This window comes from Rutidosis leptorrhynchoides, chromosome 4 (genome assembly GCF_046630445.1).
Source record: "Rutidosis leptorrhynchoides isolate AG116_Rl617_1_P2 chromosome 4, CSIRO_AGI_Rlap_v1, whole genome shotgun sequence".
NCBI classification, from domain to species: Eukaryota; Viridiplantae; Streptophyta; class Magnoliopsida; order Asterales; family Asteraceae; genus Rutidosis; species Rutidosis leptorrhynchoides.
In genome coordinates this window covers 173,294,513-173,312,800 of record NC_092336.1, presented here as the reverse complement: position 1 = coordinate 173,312,800, position 18,288 = coordinate 173,294,513, and the positions used below count along the sequence as shown (strand labels likewise).

Below are 18,288 nucleotides of genomic sequence, written 5' to 3'. Positions count from 1 at the left end.
TATATAGTATGATAGAAGAATTTAAAAATAATCATGATTTTCGTGAGGTTGAACAAGGTATTTTCAATCCGTCTTTTAATGTTAAATAAGTACCATTAATGACAAAAAAAAGTAATTGTAATGAAAATTGAAGATCGTTGTGGAAGAATGAATGTAGTTCATTTATTCTGACCAAGTTAACAACGACAAATTTCTTAGTCGAAATTCGTGATCTCACAGGTCATTAAACTAAATGACTTTAGCATTTATATTCACCTAATACCTAAAACATATTATTAAACTGTTTCGTTTAAACAAACTCGTGATTCCACGAGTCATTTCGCTAGTAAATAATCCTATTATGAAATGAAATCATTAGAATATTTTTAACAAAGATGTGTAATATATTTAAGATATATGAATTTAATACTATTCACGTAGTTGTATCTTCACAATTTATATTTTCGATAACATTTTAGTAGTTTATAGTGTACACATATAAGAATATTTAACTATATACGCATATATTTAAGTAACTATGTATATATTTATATGTAAATATGTATTTCGGTTAGTAAATGGGAGGTGATTCTCACACATCACTTTTTGATTCATTTACATTTTTATCTCATAAATTCACATTTTTACCCCTAAATTAGGCTAGGAAGTTGAACTTATATTATTATTCTAAGTATAATTAAAGATATAATAGTAAATTAGATGTAGATAGATCAAAAAGTGGTGTGTGTGTGTGTGAGGATCATCTCCTTTACTAAACATATATTTATGATTATTAAACGTTACTAACATTGTGTGCAGATACATTGCCATCCGTACTCATAAAAGGACACTGAATATTTTTATTTTTTTTGGCAAAAAAACTTGAAATTAAATATAAAGCAAACTTTCACAAAAAGTGAAAAATTTGCACAATACAAAATGAAGGAATATGGACTACAAACTGCTCTGTCCACTTCCTTACTTCATTACAAAAAAATAAAAAGTAAAAAATAATAATAATTAAAAAAAAAACTTTAAGAAATCATCAAGCCATAAAGACTAATTCATACAAACAAAAGGCGTTTAACTTTAAACCAAAAAATCAATAGAGGCTGAACTTTAGAGCTTCAAGCCAAAACAGCCCACTTCAAACTTTATATCAGAAGCCACGGTTGACTTTCCCAACTGTAGAATTGATAGCTTTCACAAATCTTGGCATTAACTAGCCACTGAAATACCTTGAACTTAATACATTTGATTACTCCGGCCCAACAAGTATATATTCCATTAAACAAGGCATCGTTCCTTGCGATCCAAATTGCCCATATAGAAGCTGGGCCAATTAAACTCCAAAACCTCGATGCTTTAATACCCATACCATTACTCCAATCATATGAGAACTCCAAAATCGAGGAAGGAGTCACCTAACACAAATTCCACCAACTAAACAACCCGACCCAAATACTAAACGACCACGGGCAATGAATCAAAAGATGATCAATGGACTCGACACAAGTCGCACACCACTCACATTGTACGTCTAACCCGTTTGGCAAACAATGTCTAGAATGAAGAACTTCTTTCACCGGGACACCACCATGAATTGCAAGCCAATGAAAAAAAGCAATCTTTGATGGAACATATTTATTCCACACAACTTTTACCCAATCAAACTCTAAATCGATATTCGAGGCAAGCATTACACGTACACCTTCCGCAACCGAATAACATCTATCAACCGAATGAACCCATTAAATTTCAACCTCATCCTCAACCTTAATCACATACGGCTGCAATAAGTTCAACAACACATGCACTTGGATCTCATCATAAGGATCAAGATTAGAATTAAAGCCAAAATCCCAAGACATTACCCCATTAACAGAAACAACACCCACATCCGCAATACACGCTCTTTTTTTTTTTGAGAAAATACGAAATAAACCCGGGAATTGATCTCTTAATTTGGAAACGCCAACCCAAATATCTTCCCAAAATAAGATTTTTGTACCTTTCCCAATCTTCCATGCCCAACTTTGAGGACTTAAAACATCAAACAACTCATCGGTATTTTGTAGTTTTATCAATTCACGCCATATAGGAGAAAAATGTGACATTTTCAATTGATGAAGATCAGATAGCATGTTACCAGAACGTATTTGGCAAGACTGAAGCACTAAATTTTTCCAAATGGGTTCATTATTTGCACTAAATTTTTCCAAAGGGATTATACCAAGTCCTCCACATTCTTTAGGCAAAAAACCTTACTCCACTTTACAAGAGACATCTTGGTAACCGACGAATCCCCGCCAAAAACAAAATTCCTTCCAAGAGCTTCCAACTTTTTAATAACACCCTTGGAGCTTTGAACAAGGACATATAATGAGAAGGCAAACTACTTAAAACGGAATTCACTAAAACAAGTTTACCTCCCGCTGAAAGACATCTTCCTTTCCAACCCGAAAGCTTCTTTTTTAAATTTTTTGATAATCGGTTTCCAAGTGGCGAGCCTATTACTTTTAGCTCCAATGGGGACATCAAGATATTCAAATGGAAATGACCCAACTTTGCACTCAAAAACTACCGCAAACATGTTCAAATCTTCATTAGAAACATTAACTCCATACACAATCGTTTTAGATGCATTGATTTTTAATCCAGATGCATGAAAGAAACGATCTAAAATTTGTCTAACGCATATCATTTCTTCCATAGACGGATAGGAAAAAATAATTGTATCGTCGGCGTATTGCAAATGGTTAACCTTACTACTATGTAACGACCCCAAAACCGTTTACTAGAAAACACGTATTTTTTTTAAACAACGAACAGATACCTGTCTGACCATATGCGTGGCGCTCATATGGGTGCGCGGCGCGCGCTATAACGTAAAACCAAATCAGAAGTTGACAACTGACCTGAACACCAGCAATTGCCCGTTTGCGCGGCGCGCAGGCCTATACCTGGCGCGCGTTTCAACTGGAAAACAGGGTCAGCCCCTTTATGACACAAAACAAACCATTTCTCACCCAACCCAAGTTTCGTTAGCCCAAAACCAAATTCAACACTTTTCAAACATTATACAAACGGGTATTAACGACATAAGTCTAATATGACCCTTGGGACTCCAACGACCCATAATTACATGAACATGACAATTTCGACCCGTTTCGTTTAAACACAACAAAAGACCGAGCATGGTGATTGGGATTGCACTACCCAATCCTAAGTCTAATCCAAAAGCAAAGTCTTCTAAAGCAACCCGCAAAGCAACTAGTTCCCACGCTTACCCTAACCACCTCCTTGCGAACCTATAAAAATAATATCAACGAGAGGGTAAGCTAATGCTTAGTGAATGCAATGGTATTATATACATACATATGCATAAAATGAACACGGATTACTAACACAAGTAATAAACACATACCACATTTCAAGTATAACTAAGCAAAGCTATACATAACGTACCACCAAGCCAAAACCGCAAGATTAGCTACAACGCAACAATATATATGCATAGATATATGCGTCTACCCAAAATCCCAAGGTTAACCCCTTAACCTCAAACTCATGAAGGCTGGCCGAAACCACACGCGCCCAGTGAATCCGAAACCATACGCGATTCACCACCTTCACCTCAACGACCATAGGGTTGGCCGAAACTACACGCGCCCCAGTGAATCCGAAACTACGCGCGATTCACTACCCTAAGTCAACAACAATGGGAATGTTTGAAACCACACGCGACATCGTGAATCCGAAACCACATGCGATTCACTAGTGAAGCCGAAACTAGACGCGAATCACTACCCAACTCATCTCATCAACAACAACAGGGTTGACCTACTTGTCAACGTGAATTCGTATCGCCCGATATTCACTACCCCACGGGTGGTAACCCAAACGCACAAACGTGCCACAATGACTCAAAACTCATAGAGTCCATCATCTCATACACATGTAAAGTGAACCCGAACGCCAAGGATCACTCTACCCCACCCGCACCCATCATATGCATACATACGCATATAATACAATTACACTCACCTTAGTGTCTTGATGAATGCAACCGAAATAAACCGCAACACGTCAATGAAAAGTACCTATTCCATTTATCACATAACAAACAACACAATTAGGGTGGATTACAAACCAACCCAATAACACCCTTAAACACATGTTAGAAAACAAATTTTTTTTTTTTTTAAGTTGACCACCCAGCCCAGGCATAAGCCACGACGCGGCTAGGATGGGCGCGACGCGGCCAGACTATGGAACTGCAGGTCAGTTTTACTCAAAACTTCTGTAACCAAAATACACTGGAAGGCGTGGCGCGGCTAAGGGACCCGCGACGCTGCCCTGTGCTGTTGCTGAACTTTAACTTACTTTAAAATCACACTTTCGCAATTTATAACATGAAACATTAACAATCATTTAACAACATAGTTCAACACTTTTATGCAACTTATAAAACATAAAACATCTCTTTCATAAATTAAAAGTGTCCTTTTGCCTCAAATACCCAATTTAGCACTTGATCCCAAAACATAACTTCAACATCTTTTATCTTTAAAATACATTTGACCCTTGGCGTTAATAAGCGATAATCATGAAGCTAGGTCCAAAGGAAAGACTTGCATACCACTTACTAATGCCAAATGCTCCGCTAATCCTTGCCATCCCAAACCTTCTAGAAGCATAAGAACCTATCAAAACATTTTTAACGGGGTAAGCTATACGCTTAGTGAGATAATGGTAGGTACATGACTTGAACTTAAACTTAAACATAAACATAAACATAAATATAAATATAACCATAACCTCCCAACCCGAAGGTTGCCTTCAATATTCGGTCTTGATCATCTCGCATCTCAGACATACGTCTAAGCTTAGTACCTAACATGGACATAGTCCAAGCTTTACACATTAACATGGATATAAACCCAAGCTTAAAACATGACATGGACATCGTCCAAGCTTAACATATGAACATGGATATAAATCCAAGCTTACAACATGACATGGACATCGTCCAAGCTTAACATATGAACATGGATATAAATTCAAGCTTATCACGTGACATGGACATATACGTAAAGTCTAAGCTTTTCACCTTGACATAGACACGAGGTCTAAGCTATTTCATCTTGACATAGACACCAAGTCTAAGCTATTTCATCTAGTGAACTTGATTGACACCCTCTTGCACGGATGCAATCCGGGAGCATCAAGTCACTTATACCATCATATCTCATATTCAATAATAAATCATAAGCATAATTTCATATTCAAAGACAAGCACATAGAATAATTTCATAAACATCTCTTTCATAACTTGTGATCATGGGAACTCCATGAGCACCCTTGACCCGCCCATAAGACCCCCATAACTCACCTTAGCCACTCGTTGATATGCATCCAAGCTTGCTTTCCTTCTTCCCTTGATTAGCACCTAATACACAAAATGTTAATCTAGTCATTTCGCATTAATCATACTTTTCTTTTAACCTTTACAAAGTTAACCTACTTAGTTAACATTATACATTCTTATACCTTCTCTTACCCAATTTCTCATCATTCTTATTCGTCTTTGTTTTCTTATCTTATACAATCATAACTAGGTTAATCTCAACTAATTAACCTTATTTCACACATAACATGATTTATTAGTCTTTTCTCTTCTTACTCCCTTTACTATTAACAACTACATATTGTTTCATTACACATCATGAACTCCTTATTAACTCGAACAATTTACTCTTAACATAAACATTTCTTGAAAACACCTTTTTGACTCTCACTTCATAAGCACAATTACAAACTAATCATTCCAAAATCAAAACACAAATCTTTTCATACAATCTTGCCAAAATCCCATAATTACTTTCATTGAGGCATTTCGTCGAACACCTAATGTGCATAAACCGATTTTGACTACTTACAACGTCAACATCCTCATTTTCTTCCAAAACACAAGTGTCTATAACAACTTGATACACAATTTACATACATGCATCACATATAATTCATTTTCAAACTTGAACCATATCGAAACACAACACTTAACAACTCCTATTTCAATAATTCATCTTAAAACATAACTAATTTGAGAAATTAAGATTAGGAGTTCATACCTTCAAATTTTAGGATTTGAAACCCTAATTTGAACAAAGATGGGAGAATCCAAAGACACTAGTATGAACTAATTGATCTTGAGGGTTTGGAATCCTTAATTGCAAAAATATAATCAAGCATGAAATTTGTTCTTCTTCCCCCCTTTCTCTCTATCTCGTTGCATACACACACACCAAATGTTTCTGGATCTTTTTTTTTTATTTGCAAGTAATCTATTTCCATCCACTTATTCCCATTTAACTTGTTATAACTTTTTGCTTATTACAATTTCTACCCTTCCCACCATAATTATATTAGTGGAGGTCCTTAACTAACTTTGCATCATAAGTCCTTATCATGATTTAACTAACGGCCTTAAGAACATGTCCATTTATATTATTAGAAAACTATTAAGACATAATAATTTTTTTATTAAAATTCACATAAAATACTACCTTAAATTTTTGGGATGTCACAAACCCAAATTGATACTTAGTGCAATTTTGACCCAATTGCACTTCTAAGCACGACCAATGCCCAAACTAACCAATATTCACTTAACACAAGTGCAAATGGTCCTATTACGCCAATTAAACCAAATCATAAGTGTTAAACACGTGTCTTACCCAATTTGACACACAAACCCTAATTTTGACCCATTTTAAAATTAGTCGTCCAATTACACCCAAATGGGTTCCAATACCTCCATAATCACTAACACTAGTGATTATACCCAATTTACAAGTCCTAAACATGACCAAAATATCAACCAACCTAAAATTCACCAACAACAACATTAAACCCGATTACTAGCTCCTAACTTCCATTAAGGAGCGAAATGGGTTTTTCTCAAGAACTTACAAGTTCAAAACCCGAATTTGAACAATAAACATAAACAATGAAATTCGGAGTTAGAGCTTACCACCACTACCAAAATGTAGCCAAGAACGCGATGAACAATTTTAACTCTCTAGCTTTGGTGAGAACCGAGCTTCTTCCTCCTAGATCAGAGCTTTCTCACACTAAAATCACCCTCTCTCTCTCTAGAATATGTTGGGAGTGTTTTGTGTGGGTGAAATGAGGTCCAAGACTGAGTTTGGATCAGTTTTAGTGGCTCAAAACCGGCCCCCACATGAAAAGACCCAAATGCCCTTTTTAAAATATTAAAATTACAAAACTTGTCTGCCAGCTGGTTTTGCGCGGCACGCACTACAACATAAAACGAAGACAGCACAGTTGTTTTTTAGAAATTCAGGGACTGAGGTTGACTAATTCTGATTCTGATGTAAAATTTGAAAATGCATAAGTATATGTAGACTTTTCCTGACACTTGCTGAGGACACTCTCCAGTGACAGTCTCTGTCACACTTTTCAATGCATAAAATTCAGGATCTTACTCCCCCACTTAAATTGGATCGCGTCCTCGCGATCTAAGCCTCATCGCGAACAAGGAGGATACACTTTCCTCAACTTTTCGAGTTCTCACACAACTCTACACCCCCTTGATGTCACCATTGCATCCTATCGGTCACACTTTCTCGCCACGCAACGTTCCAACCATTCGACAATACTCCATGATTTCTTGGTGCACTCCAACTCGCAACTTAGAGTTCTACCGCCAACCGACAAATCCAATTGGGTCATCCGCACCACGCACACGGTGGCGGAATTTCCCGCAAGCTCTTCGGTAACTCCAACTGACACGCAGTCTTACAAAACTCATAACTAGTTCACCATTACTCTGTGAACATTGCTTCGACCGTTCATTAAGGATGATCTTCTCGCTTCCCGCACGTATAAGCCCTCAATAATTTAGGGAACTCACTCTCTAATGAGCTCTACACTAACATATCTCGGCACGAGATAGTCAAAATCAACACTCTATGTCCCACGTTCGCTCACCAAATGGGACAACTTTCGGTAAAATTGCTCGAACACGCCTACCACATCGAGGCAACACCGTACCCTCTGGGTACATACTCCCTCACTTAGGATCTTAACCCCATACTATTACCGCCAAGATGATAACATCCCGCGAAATTTCAACATTCCACAATACACATGACCGATCTTAACGTAGGTCATATGCACTAATCCTCTGCGGACTTACTACAAGGTACTCGAACCTCGACATTCCAATTCAGTCAAATCATTAACGCCCGCTAAACACCACAACCAATCATAGTAGTATCTTCGGGTTTCTCACCGGTACCCAAGTACAGGGTAGTCACACTATCGGAGCCAAAAATTACACTAGCAGGTATAAGGAGGCACCTAACGCAGTGTTATGTAATCTCCCGCTACTACCACCGAGACTCAACACTTGAACCTTACGAGGTCTACTCCCGGTGTCACACGTCACCTGACTACTCGAAGTCACACAAATCCAACGAACCTTACGGCTCAACTCTCACAACTCTCTAGCGACACCCGCTAGTCACCATCCACCTAGGCCACTCAGCTAGCCTATTTACCTTTTAACTCATCGCTAAGGAGATGCTCGGAGACACCAATGTGACAACTCGGAAATTTTTGACCAAATTTAAACTTTATCTTTAAATGATTTAATGTTTTCGACACGATAAGCAAAGTCTGTAATGTTGAGTCACGAAAGTTTTGGAACTATATTTATGTAATCAATTATTCTTTGACTGTTCTCGAAGATTCACGAACAATATATATATAACTTAATGTGTGTATATATATATATATATATATATATATATATATATATATATATATATATATATATGATTTCAAGTTATTTAGTAAACGATAGTAACATTCGATTATTGATTCGATTGATATTTAGATAAGTTAACTAAAACGTTTAAGATGAACCAGTAAAACACTAATTTGCTACAGTATTTTCGAATTGCTACAGTACCCGAAAAGCTACAGTGTTTTCGAAAATCACTATTTGCTACAGTAAAAAACTTTGCTACAGTAAACACTATTTCAAAATGAAAATGTATATATGTATATGTATATACTACGAGATGATGATTTATAGAAGTAAATGACCAAAACACTCGAAAGTTTAAGATACACTTTGAGTGATATAGTTTATTGATAATTTAAGACTATATTTTAACAAAGGTACGAGTCACGAAACGTAAAGAGCCAGTTTTCTCAGCGTATGAATGGACATTCGAAAAACTGGAACCGGGACATAAGTCGAGTGATGACGTACGACTTATCGGAACAAAAATTACAGGTTAACTATGCATGAGAATTTAATATAATATATAAATAATTATATAAATTAAATATATTATATATATTATATAATAATATGTCGACAAGGTACACGTTAAACAAATGTAAGCTGTAAAACATCCCCATGCGATCGCATGGGAAAAGGCCTTGAGAGCCATGCGATCGCATGGCAGACCTGGCCTGACCACATCTATAAATTTGATCGAATTCTGTTTTGTAAAACACATATCTCTCTCAATCTATATTACTTCCTCTGTATTTATTTTATTTATATTATTATTATTATTATTATTATTATTATTATTATTATTATTATTATTATTATTATTATTATTATTATTATTATTATAAATCTTATTATTATTAGTAGCATTATACATAAAATACTACAACGAGGCCATGAGCGGGTCACTTTTGAAATGGGTTTTCGAGCGGGATAGAGCTAAGGAAACTATGGGTTATAGCTATGAAGGTTATGGGTATTGCTTGGGGGTTATGACCAGAGTCAAAGGTCAAACCTAGTGTTTATCATCTCTGTTGCGTCTACGTACTTTCCTACAATATTGAATCACAATATTGATACGTGAGCATTCATATCTTATCTTTTATATATTAATAGTGTATACATGTCTAGTGCTCGAGTATATATGTTTATGCATGCTAGTATGCTAAATTTCGTCATTAAACAGTTTATGATGAATCACGAATTAAATACATATATTACTAATAAAAGGTATATGATATGCATGTTTTTAGAAAGCTGGCGAAAAATCAATAACTTTTCATTTAGATATCGTATGATTTCGATGAACGAATTAAAAGATATGATCAACTTAATTATGATTGACGTTAATTGAAATTGCTTTTGAATCTGCAATTAATATTTAAACAACTTGTTTATAAGATTGATAAATTGAATTTTTAAATATTACTAATCGAGTAAGTGAATTTTTATATAAGTCACGTCTCGTCTTGTTGAGCAATTGTCAAAACTGATTATTTTATCATATTTTAAAGCCTTATAAAAACTATAGTTTAATTTTACAAGAATTGGGAAACTATATGAAATGTTAAAATGTTTCGATTGACATGATCATTCAACTATAGTATTGAGTCAAATTGACTTTTTGAAATGACTTTTGATAACTTTTGTATGTCGATCTCGAGCATTAGAATTGTGATACACTATGACCTGACCTAGCTTGATAGACAATTATTGACCAACATATGTTCTCTAGGTTGAGATCTACGGTTATTTGGTATTCCAAGTTTCGGTCACATTTCGATGAACGACTTTATGTACTGCTAAGGTGAGTTTCATTTGCTCCCTTTTTAATTGCTTTTGCAATATATATTTTTGGGCTGAGAATACATTCAATTTATTTTAAACGCAATGGATACAAGTACATACTAAATTCTACACCGAGTTTGAACCAAAAATCCCTTAGCTTTGGTAACTAGTAACTGCCAGTTATAAGAACTGGTGGGCGCGAGTAGTTATATATGGATCCATAGGGCTTGACATCCCCGTCTGTTCCAGGTATAGAAACCCTAGCCTGAACTATAAAACAGACGTATGCTATTTGAGTTTAGTACACGTTGGTTTGCGTGTATTGTACATGTTGGTTGCATGTATGTTAAAACAGGGGTACTTATTATAACGTTAAAGCTTAGTTACCAGGGTGCTCAATCTTGTAGAATATTTTGATAAACGTTTCTGGATGAAATAACTGAAATCTTGTGATCCACCTTTATGTACAGATTATACAAAACATTAAAACTATGAACTCGCCAACCTTTGTGTTGACACTTGTTAGCATGTTTATTCTCAGGTTCCCTAGAAGTCTTCCGCTATTTTCATATATGTTAGACAAGCTATGTGCATGGAGTCTTACATGGCATATTTTTCAAGGAAACGTTGCATTCACCAAATCATCACCATGTATCTTATTTTGACTGCATTGTCAACGGAAGTACTATTGTAAACTATTATATTATGGTGATTGTCTATATGTAGAAATCATCAGATGTCAAAAACCTTTGATTTAAATATTCATTTATGGTGTGCCTTTTCAAAAGAATGCAATATTTACAAAACGTATCATATAGAGATCAAATACCTCGCAATGAAATCGATGAATGACGTGTTCGTCTATATGGATTTGGAGCGATCGTCACAACCAAGACATACACCCTTCTAACTTTGTCATAACAATTAACACGGTTACTTTCCACACATCGAATCTAGTCAATAACCATGACTCTACACGCACGTGGTCGACGAAAGCACCTCCCAATATGGCACTACCACGCATACACACACGAAAAAGTGGTTGACACAGAGTGAACAACACTCACCACATAACTCACACGCACAAGTGGCGAACGAAGAGTGAACAACACTCGCCACACACACATCAAACTGCAATCGTGGTCAAAGAAGAGTGAAATCTCACGGGATCACTCACCACATTACATTAAGTGGCCAACAAAAAGTGAATCCTTACGCCAGGATGTCACTCACCACCTCATTCACAACGAGCATCAAAACACAACACTCTAGATAATACGATCACACGTCACGTACCCTCACATGGTGCTAAAACACCCGATACTCACCAACCCAATAACACACGCACACAAGGGAACGGTACTCGCACAATGACCGCTGGTACTCGCACAATGACTGAAAGTGTACATACGCCTTGTAACACTAACCCCTAGGTGGTATCGAACTCGCGAACATAAACCCACCTAACACGCCCACGCACACATGATAATATGGTATCGAACGCCCGAAGTTTAAACCCATATCACATGCCAACACGATGTGGTATCGAACACGCGAACTTTAAACCCACATCGCATCCACGCTCTTTCAGCCTCGATTACTCAACGAGTAGTGTAACATCGCGCACTGCTACACTATAGTGAATCCTGACTGATAACACTAACCTACACACGCTCTTTTGGCCTCGATCACAACGAGTAGTGTAACATCGTGCCCTGCTACACTATAGTGAATCATAACGGATATCACTGACCATACCACCGCGATCAAATAAATCTTATACATATACGCATAATCACTCTACTCACTAGGACACTATCACCCCCAATGTCCTACGGGTCTCACTCGAGCGACTTTAACGACCCAATACCAACCAAATGCCTAAGCACCAAAAGACTCGCACAAAAGAGTCAAGGTACAATACGCTAACCACACACCCCATCCTTTCCTGAAAAATTTCATCGAAAAGCCATCGGGACCCGGAGTTTTATTTCCATCAAAATTTTTTATAACATTCCATATCTCACTTTCTGAGAATGGCATTACCAACTGCGCAGCTTCATTGTCATTCAAAGAATTTAATCCAATGTCAGCCCATACAATACCCCCATCAAGCCCATTGATCTTAGTAACTTGGGCTGTAAATAGAGTTTGAAACAGGCCCAAAACATGAGCTTTAATTTGATCTGGACATTCTACCCATAGCTCATTAATTTGCAGCCCCGATATAACAGAAGCATTCATCTTAATCTTGGCCAATATGTGAAAAAATTTTGTGTTTTTATCACCGAATCATAACCACTTTACTCGACCTCGAATCATCATTTTCCGATCTTCCTGTCTTTGCAAGGCTTTTCGTTCACCTTTTAAAGCAACCAGGTTTGACACTTCTTCATGGGATAAATTTCTTGATTCTTGTAGCTTTTTGAGATCATAAATATGACCTTCTATAGAAGCTAGACGAAGTTTATTTTTGCACACATTTTCATCATTCCAAGATTTCAAATCTTTCTTCATTCTTTTGCATTTTGTAAGAGTTTTATATGCAGCATATCCTTGTACATCATATGAGTTCCATAACAACTTACAAAATTCTAAAAACCTTGGCACTTCAAACCACCCATTGAAGAAACGAAAGGGTTTGTGGCCCTACATAATAAACTTTTTTCCCCAAATTAACGGGTTATGGTCCGAAGTATTTTTATCATCCGCTATCAAAACCGCATCAGGCCACAAATTAAGCCATTCGATATTTACCAAAACTCTATCGATTCTAGACGTTTTCCCATCCGAACCGGCCCAAGTGAACATTTCATTTTAAATGATTTGGTCAACTAAGTTAGCCCTTGAAATAAAGTCATTAGAATTTGCCATATTACAAACATCAATTTCTTCTCTTAGTCTTTCGCCCGGGATTCGAGTAGAATTGAAATCACCCATAACACATGTTGGACCGTCCCATTTGTTGATCGTCTTTTCAATATGGAACCAAATTATCTTCTTTTCTAACTCATTGTGTGGGGCATATACATTGAAAATATGAACATCGGTGTTTAAAGGCAAATAAGTAAGTAAAGTGGCTAACCAATTACAACATTGAAAGTGATCTTTAAGAGTAAAACAATCGGATCTCCAACAAGACACCAAGCAACCCGATCGACCACATGATGAAATTTGAGCCCCTTCGAATAAAACACCTCTCCAAGCTTCTCTAAGGACCGTCGTAGAAACTTGTTTAACCATAGTTTCTTGAATAGCCATGAATTGAATTTGAAACTTATTAATCAAAGTTCCAACCCTGCTACCTTTATCTTTGTTGCCAAACCCTCTAGTATTCCAAGGTGCAATTCTCATACTTTAAACTTGTTAGGTTTTTCGCCAGCCTTCTCTTTCGCCTTCGACTAGTTCTTAGGATTAATCAACTTAGCAGAAACTTTAATAGGTTTGCTAGGAATACCATTATTTTGATCAACTTTTACTTCTTCTTCTTCTTCATCTGAATATTCAATACTTGCAGAATTAACCTCTTCAGTTAGATCTCTTGCCTTGACTTTCTTCCTTTTATGACCCTTAGAAGGGCTTCTGTGAGCCGTACTATGAGCATCTTTATTAGCATTAATTTTTGATTTCAAAGAATTCTTCTTATAGAGTGCACATTTAGATCTACAGTCAAGGGTGGGGTAAAGGTGTGAATCTTGTTTTTCATGGCTAAATCTTGCTGAATGGAAAAAACTCGGATCCTTCAGCTTCTCAGTGTCGAAATTTGAATTGAAAGAAACAAGCCCATTATCTTTGGGCTCCATGTTAATGGGCTTGTCCAATATAGGGGAACATAAAGGGGTATTTGTTTCATGTACGGGCAATTGTGTTGCAGTCGAGGGATTAACAAAAGGGGAACCATGTACTTGCACGTGAATAGACTAACCAGAAGTTGCAGTCATAGGGTTACCATCCTCCACATTAAATATCCCTTCCAAGTTGACTTTTAGACCATCTGGCACCCTTTTCTCAAACCGAATATCACCAAACAACTTTCCAGGCGCGGATTCCAACTTTTTCTTCAAAACTGTGCCCTTGTACATCTCATACACCTCAAGATTCAAGTTTGTATTGGTAATAGTGGTAATATCTTCTGGATAAAGATTTGTGCTCGTTTGTGATAATTAAAATTTGAAAAAACACCCTTGTTGCCGCCATTAACGCTCTGAACTGGAGTAGACGGTTCATTTTTCGGTGACTGAAAACCGCCTGCAACACCATCTTCAATATCCGGTTCATCATTGTTCAAAGTATCAGTATCAGATTGGTTCAAACCCCCATTATCTTCTTCTTCATTGTTTGGACATCCAAAGTCGTTCAAATTATTATCACCAGCCTTAATAATATTGTTGATAAAATCTTCATGATCTTCTGAGTTAATGTGATCACTTGGATTAAAATCAACCCCAACCTCATGAATCCAAAGCTTTGCTTTATGATTGTTCATTAAAGTAGAAATAATTTCTACATCAATTAATTTAGCTTGAAACACTTCCATAAACACAAAAAAGGAAGCAGCATGTGTTAAATCATACGACATCTTTGATGTATATAGAACCTCTCCAACTTCTTTAGCAGCCACAGTGGTGTTTATCATACCACCATAATCAAATGGGACTCCACTTATCTCAACCCAAGTAGCTCTCGAATATCTACCACTTCTTTCTTTCATAGGAATTATCTACAAAAACTCGCCATTAGAGCAATTATTAATCGGACCTTGACATAAATTGCGAAAACTTTCGTCATCAGTGCATCGGATCACAACACCATATTTTCCCCAAAGGCAACACATATCAATTGAAGCACAACGTTTAATAAGCCATTTGTAACGACCCGACCAAAACCGTTATTGACGGCGTCGTTAACTTAGGTCCCGTTGCGTGGTCGTAGTCCCTATATGAGACTCGTTTGACCAAAATTATGTCGCGTTCATTTGAAAGGTACAAAGTTTAGTTTAACAAACGGATCAACAATAAGTTTAAGTTTACAAAGTTATAACGTATGAATGAAATAACTTGCGACATAATTAGTTTGAAACCACAGTTGCTATAAATAGCGTGAGTATGTAAACAAAAGTTTGAATCCAAAAGTGCTATCCCTAGCGTATGCATGCATGGTAGACTCCAATCAAGTAATCAAAGAGTGCGGAAGCATGTATCAAGTAGCCATGTATAAACCTGAGAAAACATAGAAGAATCTGTCAACGCAAAAACGTTGGTGAAATCATAGGTTTAAGTAAGTGAGTAAAGGTAAAGTAAGTCGAACCACAAGATTTGCAAAGTTGAAATAATAGTAGTACATTCTAAAAGTTAATATTCACGAGCACTCAATTATCAAAGCTTAACATTCCGTCCGTTGAACCCCGTAATAATAGTGTTAGAACATACACTGTTTCCCGAAAATATATTTCACCCGTAGACGGTAGCGAACCGTCCGAAGTGAGGGTTTGTCAAACCCATATGGCCATATAACATAAGTTCTCGCTTACACCATCTGATGTAACTAATGATAATCGAATTGAGGATTTGTGTTCAAACTCGTATGTAGAATGTTTGTTTTCCCGTTCTTGTGTTCACTTAGTTCAAAAGAATCGTTTATGTTTTCTCATCCCAAAAGTAAGTTCAAAAGAGTAAAAAGTGGGACTATGATCTCACCTCGAGTGCACGAGTATAAAAGTACTTCAACAAGTAAACGTGTGCATGAAAGTTGCTTAGCCTTGACCTAAACAAGTAAGTTATATCAATTAACCGGTTACGACACAAGGTCGGGCGAAATGTGTTCAATTAATCCTATGGCTCGTTACGACTCGATTATTATAGCATGTGAATCATGTTGTCAAGTTTCATGCAAGAATCACGTATAAAAGCATGTTAGAACATTTGCATAAAAGTTTGGTTAAGTTTGACTAAAAGTCAAACTTGGTCAAAGTCAAAGTCAACGGGGTCGGGTCGGGTATCCGACAATTTTCCCCTGATGAGAAATCATATATGAACACAATAGCCGATTTTCATGTTAATCGGAGTTACGGTTAAGCGAGAAACATTTTGAGAACATTTAAAAACACAAGAGCCTGGCCTGGGGGTTTTGCGTAGTGCGCAATGGGTTGCGCGGCGCGCACCCAAGTGTAAAACCAGGTCAGAACTTGACTTAAAGGGCCATTCATCTGGGTTTTTGGATTCGCGTGGCGCGCGGTGGTATGCGCGGCGCGCATACCTGGGAAAAATGCTGTTTGCAGAAAAATGGTCCAAGTCACGAACCAAAATACAAACAATCACATTTTATGATCCGCAAACAATTAGAACATGTATCTTATATCATCGGAAAGGTATTTTTACAAGGAATACAACTAAACACTTTTCATAGATCATAACCGACAATTTCCAAATCGAAAACATCATCAAAGTTCATCATTTTCAACCAAAAATCAAAGAAACGCATTTTATGATTCGGGAACTTTTAACATACAAATGATATGCCGTTTTGAAGGTAATAACGCATACATTGCAACTAGACGCATATTCCAAGTTTCAATAAACATTTACTACGTCAAAATCACTAGCCACGTTATCGTTTCAAAATCAATTTCGACACAAATGAGACTTATGATTCACTAATCAAACGCTAGCATACATCACACCATTTCGAAGCTATTTACGCATACAATTTAACTAGTTAACTAGCATATATTCAAACAAGTGTCTCAACTAGCATTCAACCGCATCAAGTTCCTACCAAAACGATAATCGATTCACCAAAAACACATTTCATGTTATTGAGCTAGTTTATCATCATCCAACATATCAAAACGAAGCTAATGAAGTAACTAACACTTTTAACACATACACTTTATCTTATAACATCATTTGAGCAACCAAAACTCAAGATTAAGCTAGACCCATTTGGGTGTTCATGTCATATTTTCAAAACACGAAGAACGAGCATACAAATTACATACACGACATCCCTACGAGCCATAGACACTAATTAACCACTTGACAAGTCTAAAAACGAATTTAACAAGTTAGGGTTTCATGAGAAATTCTTACCCCATGCCATGAGACTAGTATCAAATCGAAGAGGATGAAACGAGGATTCCAAAAGTACAATTTGTTTTGATGTTTGATTCCTTGCTTGAATTTGGATGATGATTGAAGATGATGAAGAATTTAGGATGGGAGTTTTTGGTTGAGAGAAAAGAAGAAAGAAAAAGAAATTAAATGTGGAGGATGGTGGAGAAGTAGTTGACTTAGTCAACTACTAGTGAGTAGTTTGGCCATTTGGTAAAAATGGTCCCTCAATTTTAAGCCGGGTGCGTAATTTAACCAAACGAGATATTTTAAAACGCTAGAGTAAACGAGTGGTGTTAAAATTGAATAGCGGAAATATTATGAACGTTAGTCAACGGAAACTGGGAATTTAAATAGCGAAAGATATTATTATATGTGTTAAAAAAAACGGTGTTAAAATAAATTTAACGGAAAAACGCGGGATGTTACATTATCCACACCTCAAAAGAAATTTCGTCCCGAAATTTAGTTGGAAGTAGTAGTTGTTGCTTCTTCTTCGAAACCTTGCGTTGCAAATTCTACGAATGAGAGAGTAGTACGTCCTAGGGTATTTCAACGAACTTGACGGTCCGGATC

The 18,288-nt window shown here is 36.6% G+C and overlaps 1 protein-coding gene across 1 annotated transcript; it reads right to left on the bottom strand.

The window, feature by feature from the left end:
- Positions 1–1,133: 1,133 nt before the first annotated feature.
- On the bottom strand, positions 1,134–1,679 carry LOC139841229 (uncharacterized). Its single transcript, XM_071831457.1, has 2 exons — positions 1,518–1,679; positions 1,134–1,403 (listed from the first exon to the last, which is right to left on the bottom strand). The coding sequence occupies exons 1-2, from the start codon at positions 1,677–1,679 to the stop codon at positions 1,134–1,136; spliced, it is 432 nt and encodes a 143-aa protein (XP_071687558.1).
- Positions 1,680–18,288: the final 16,609 nt, after the last annotated feature.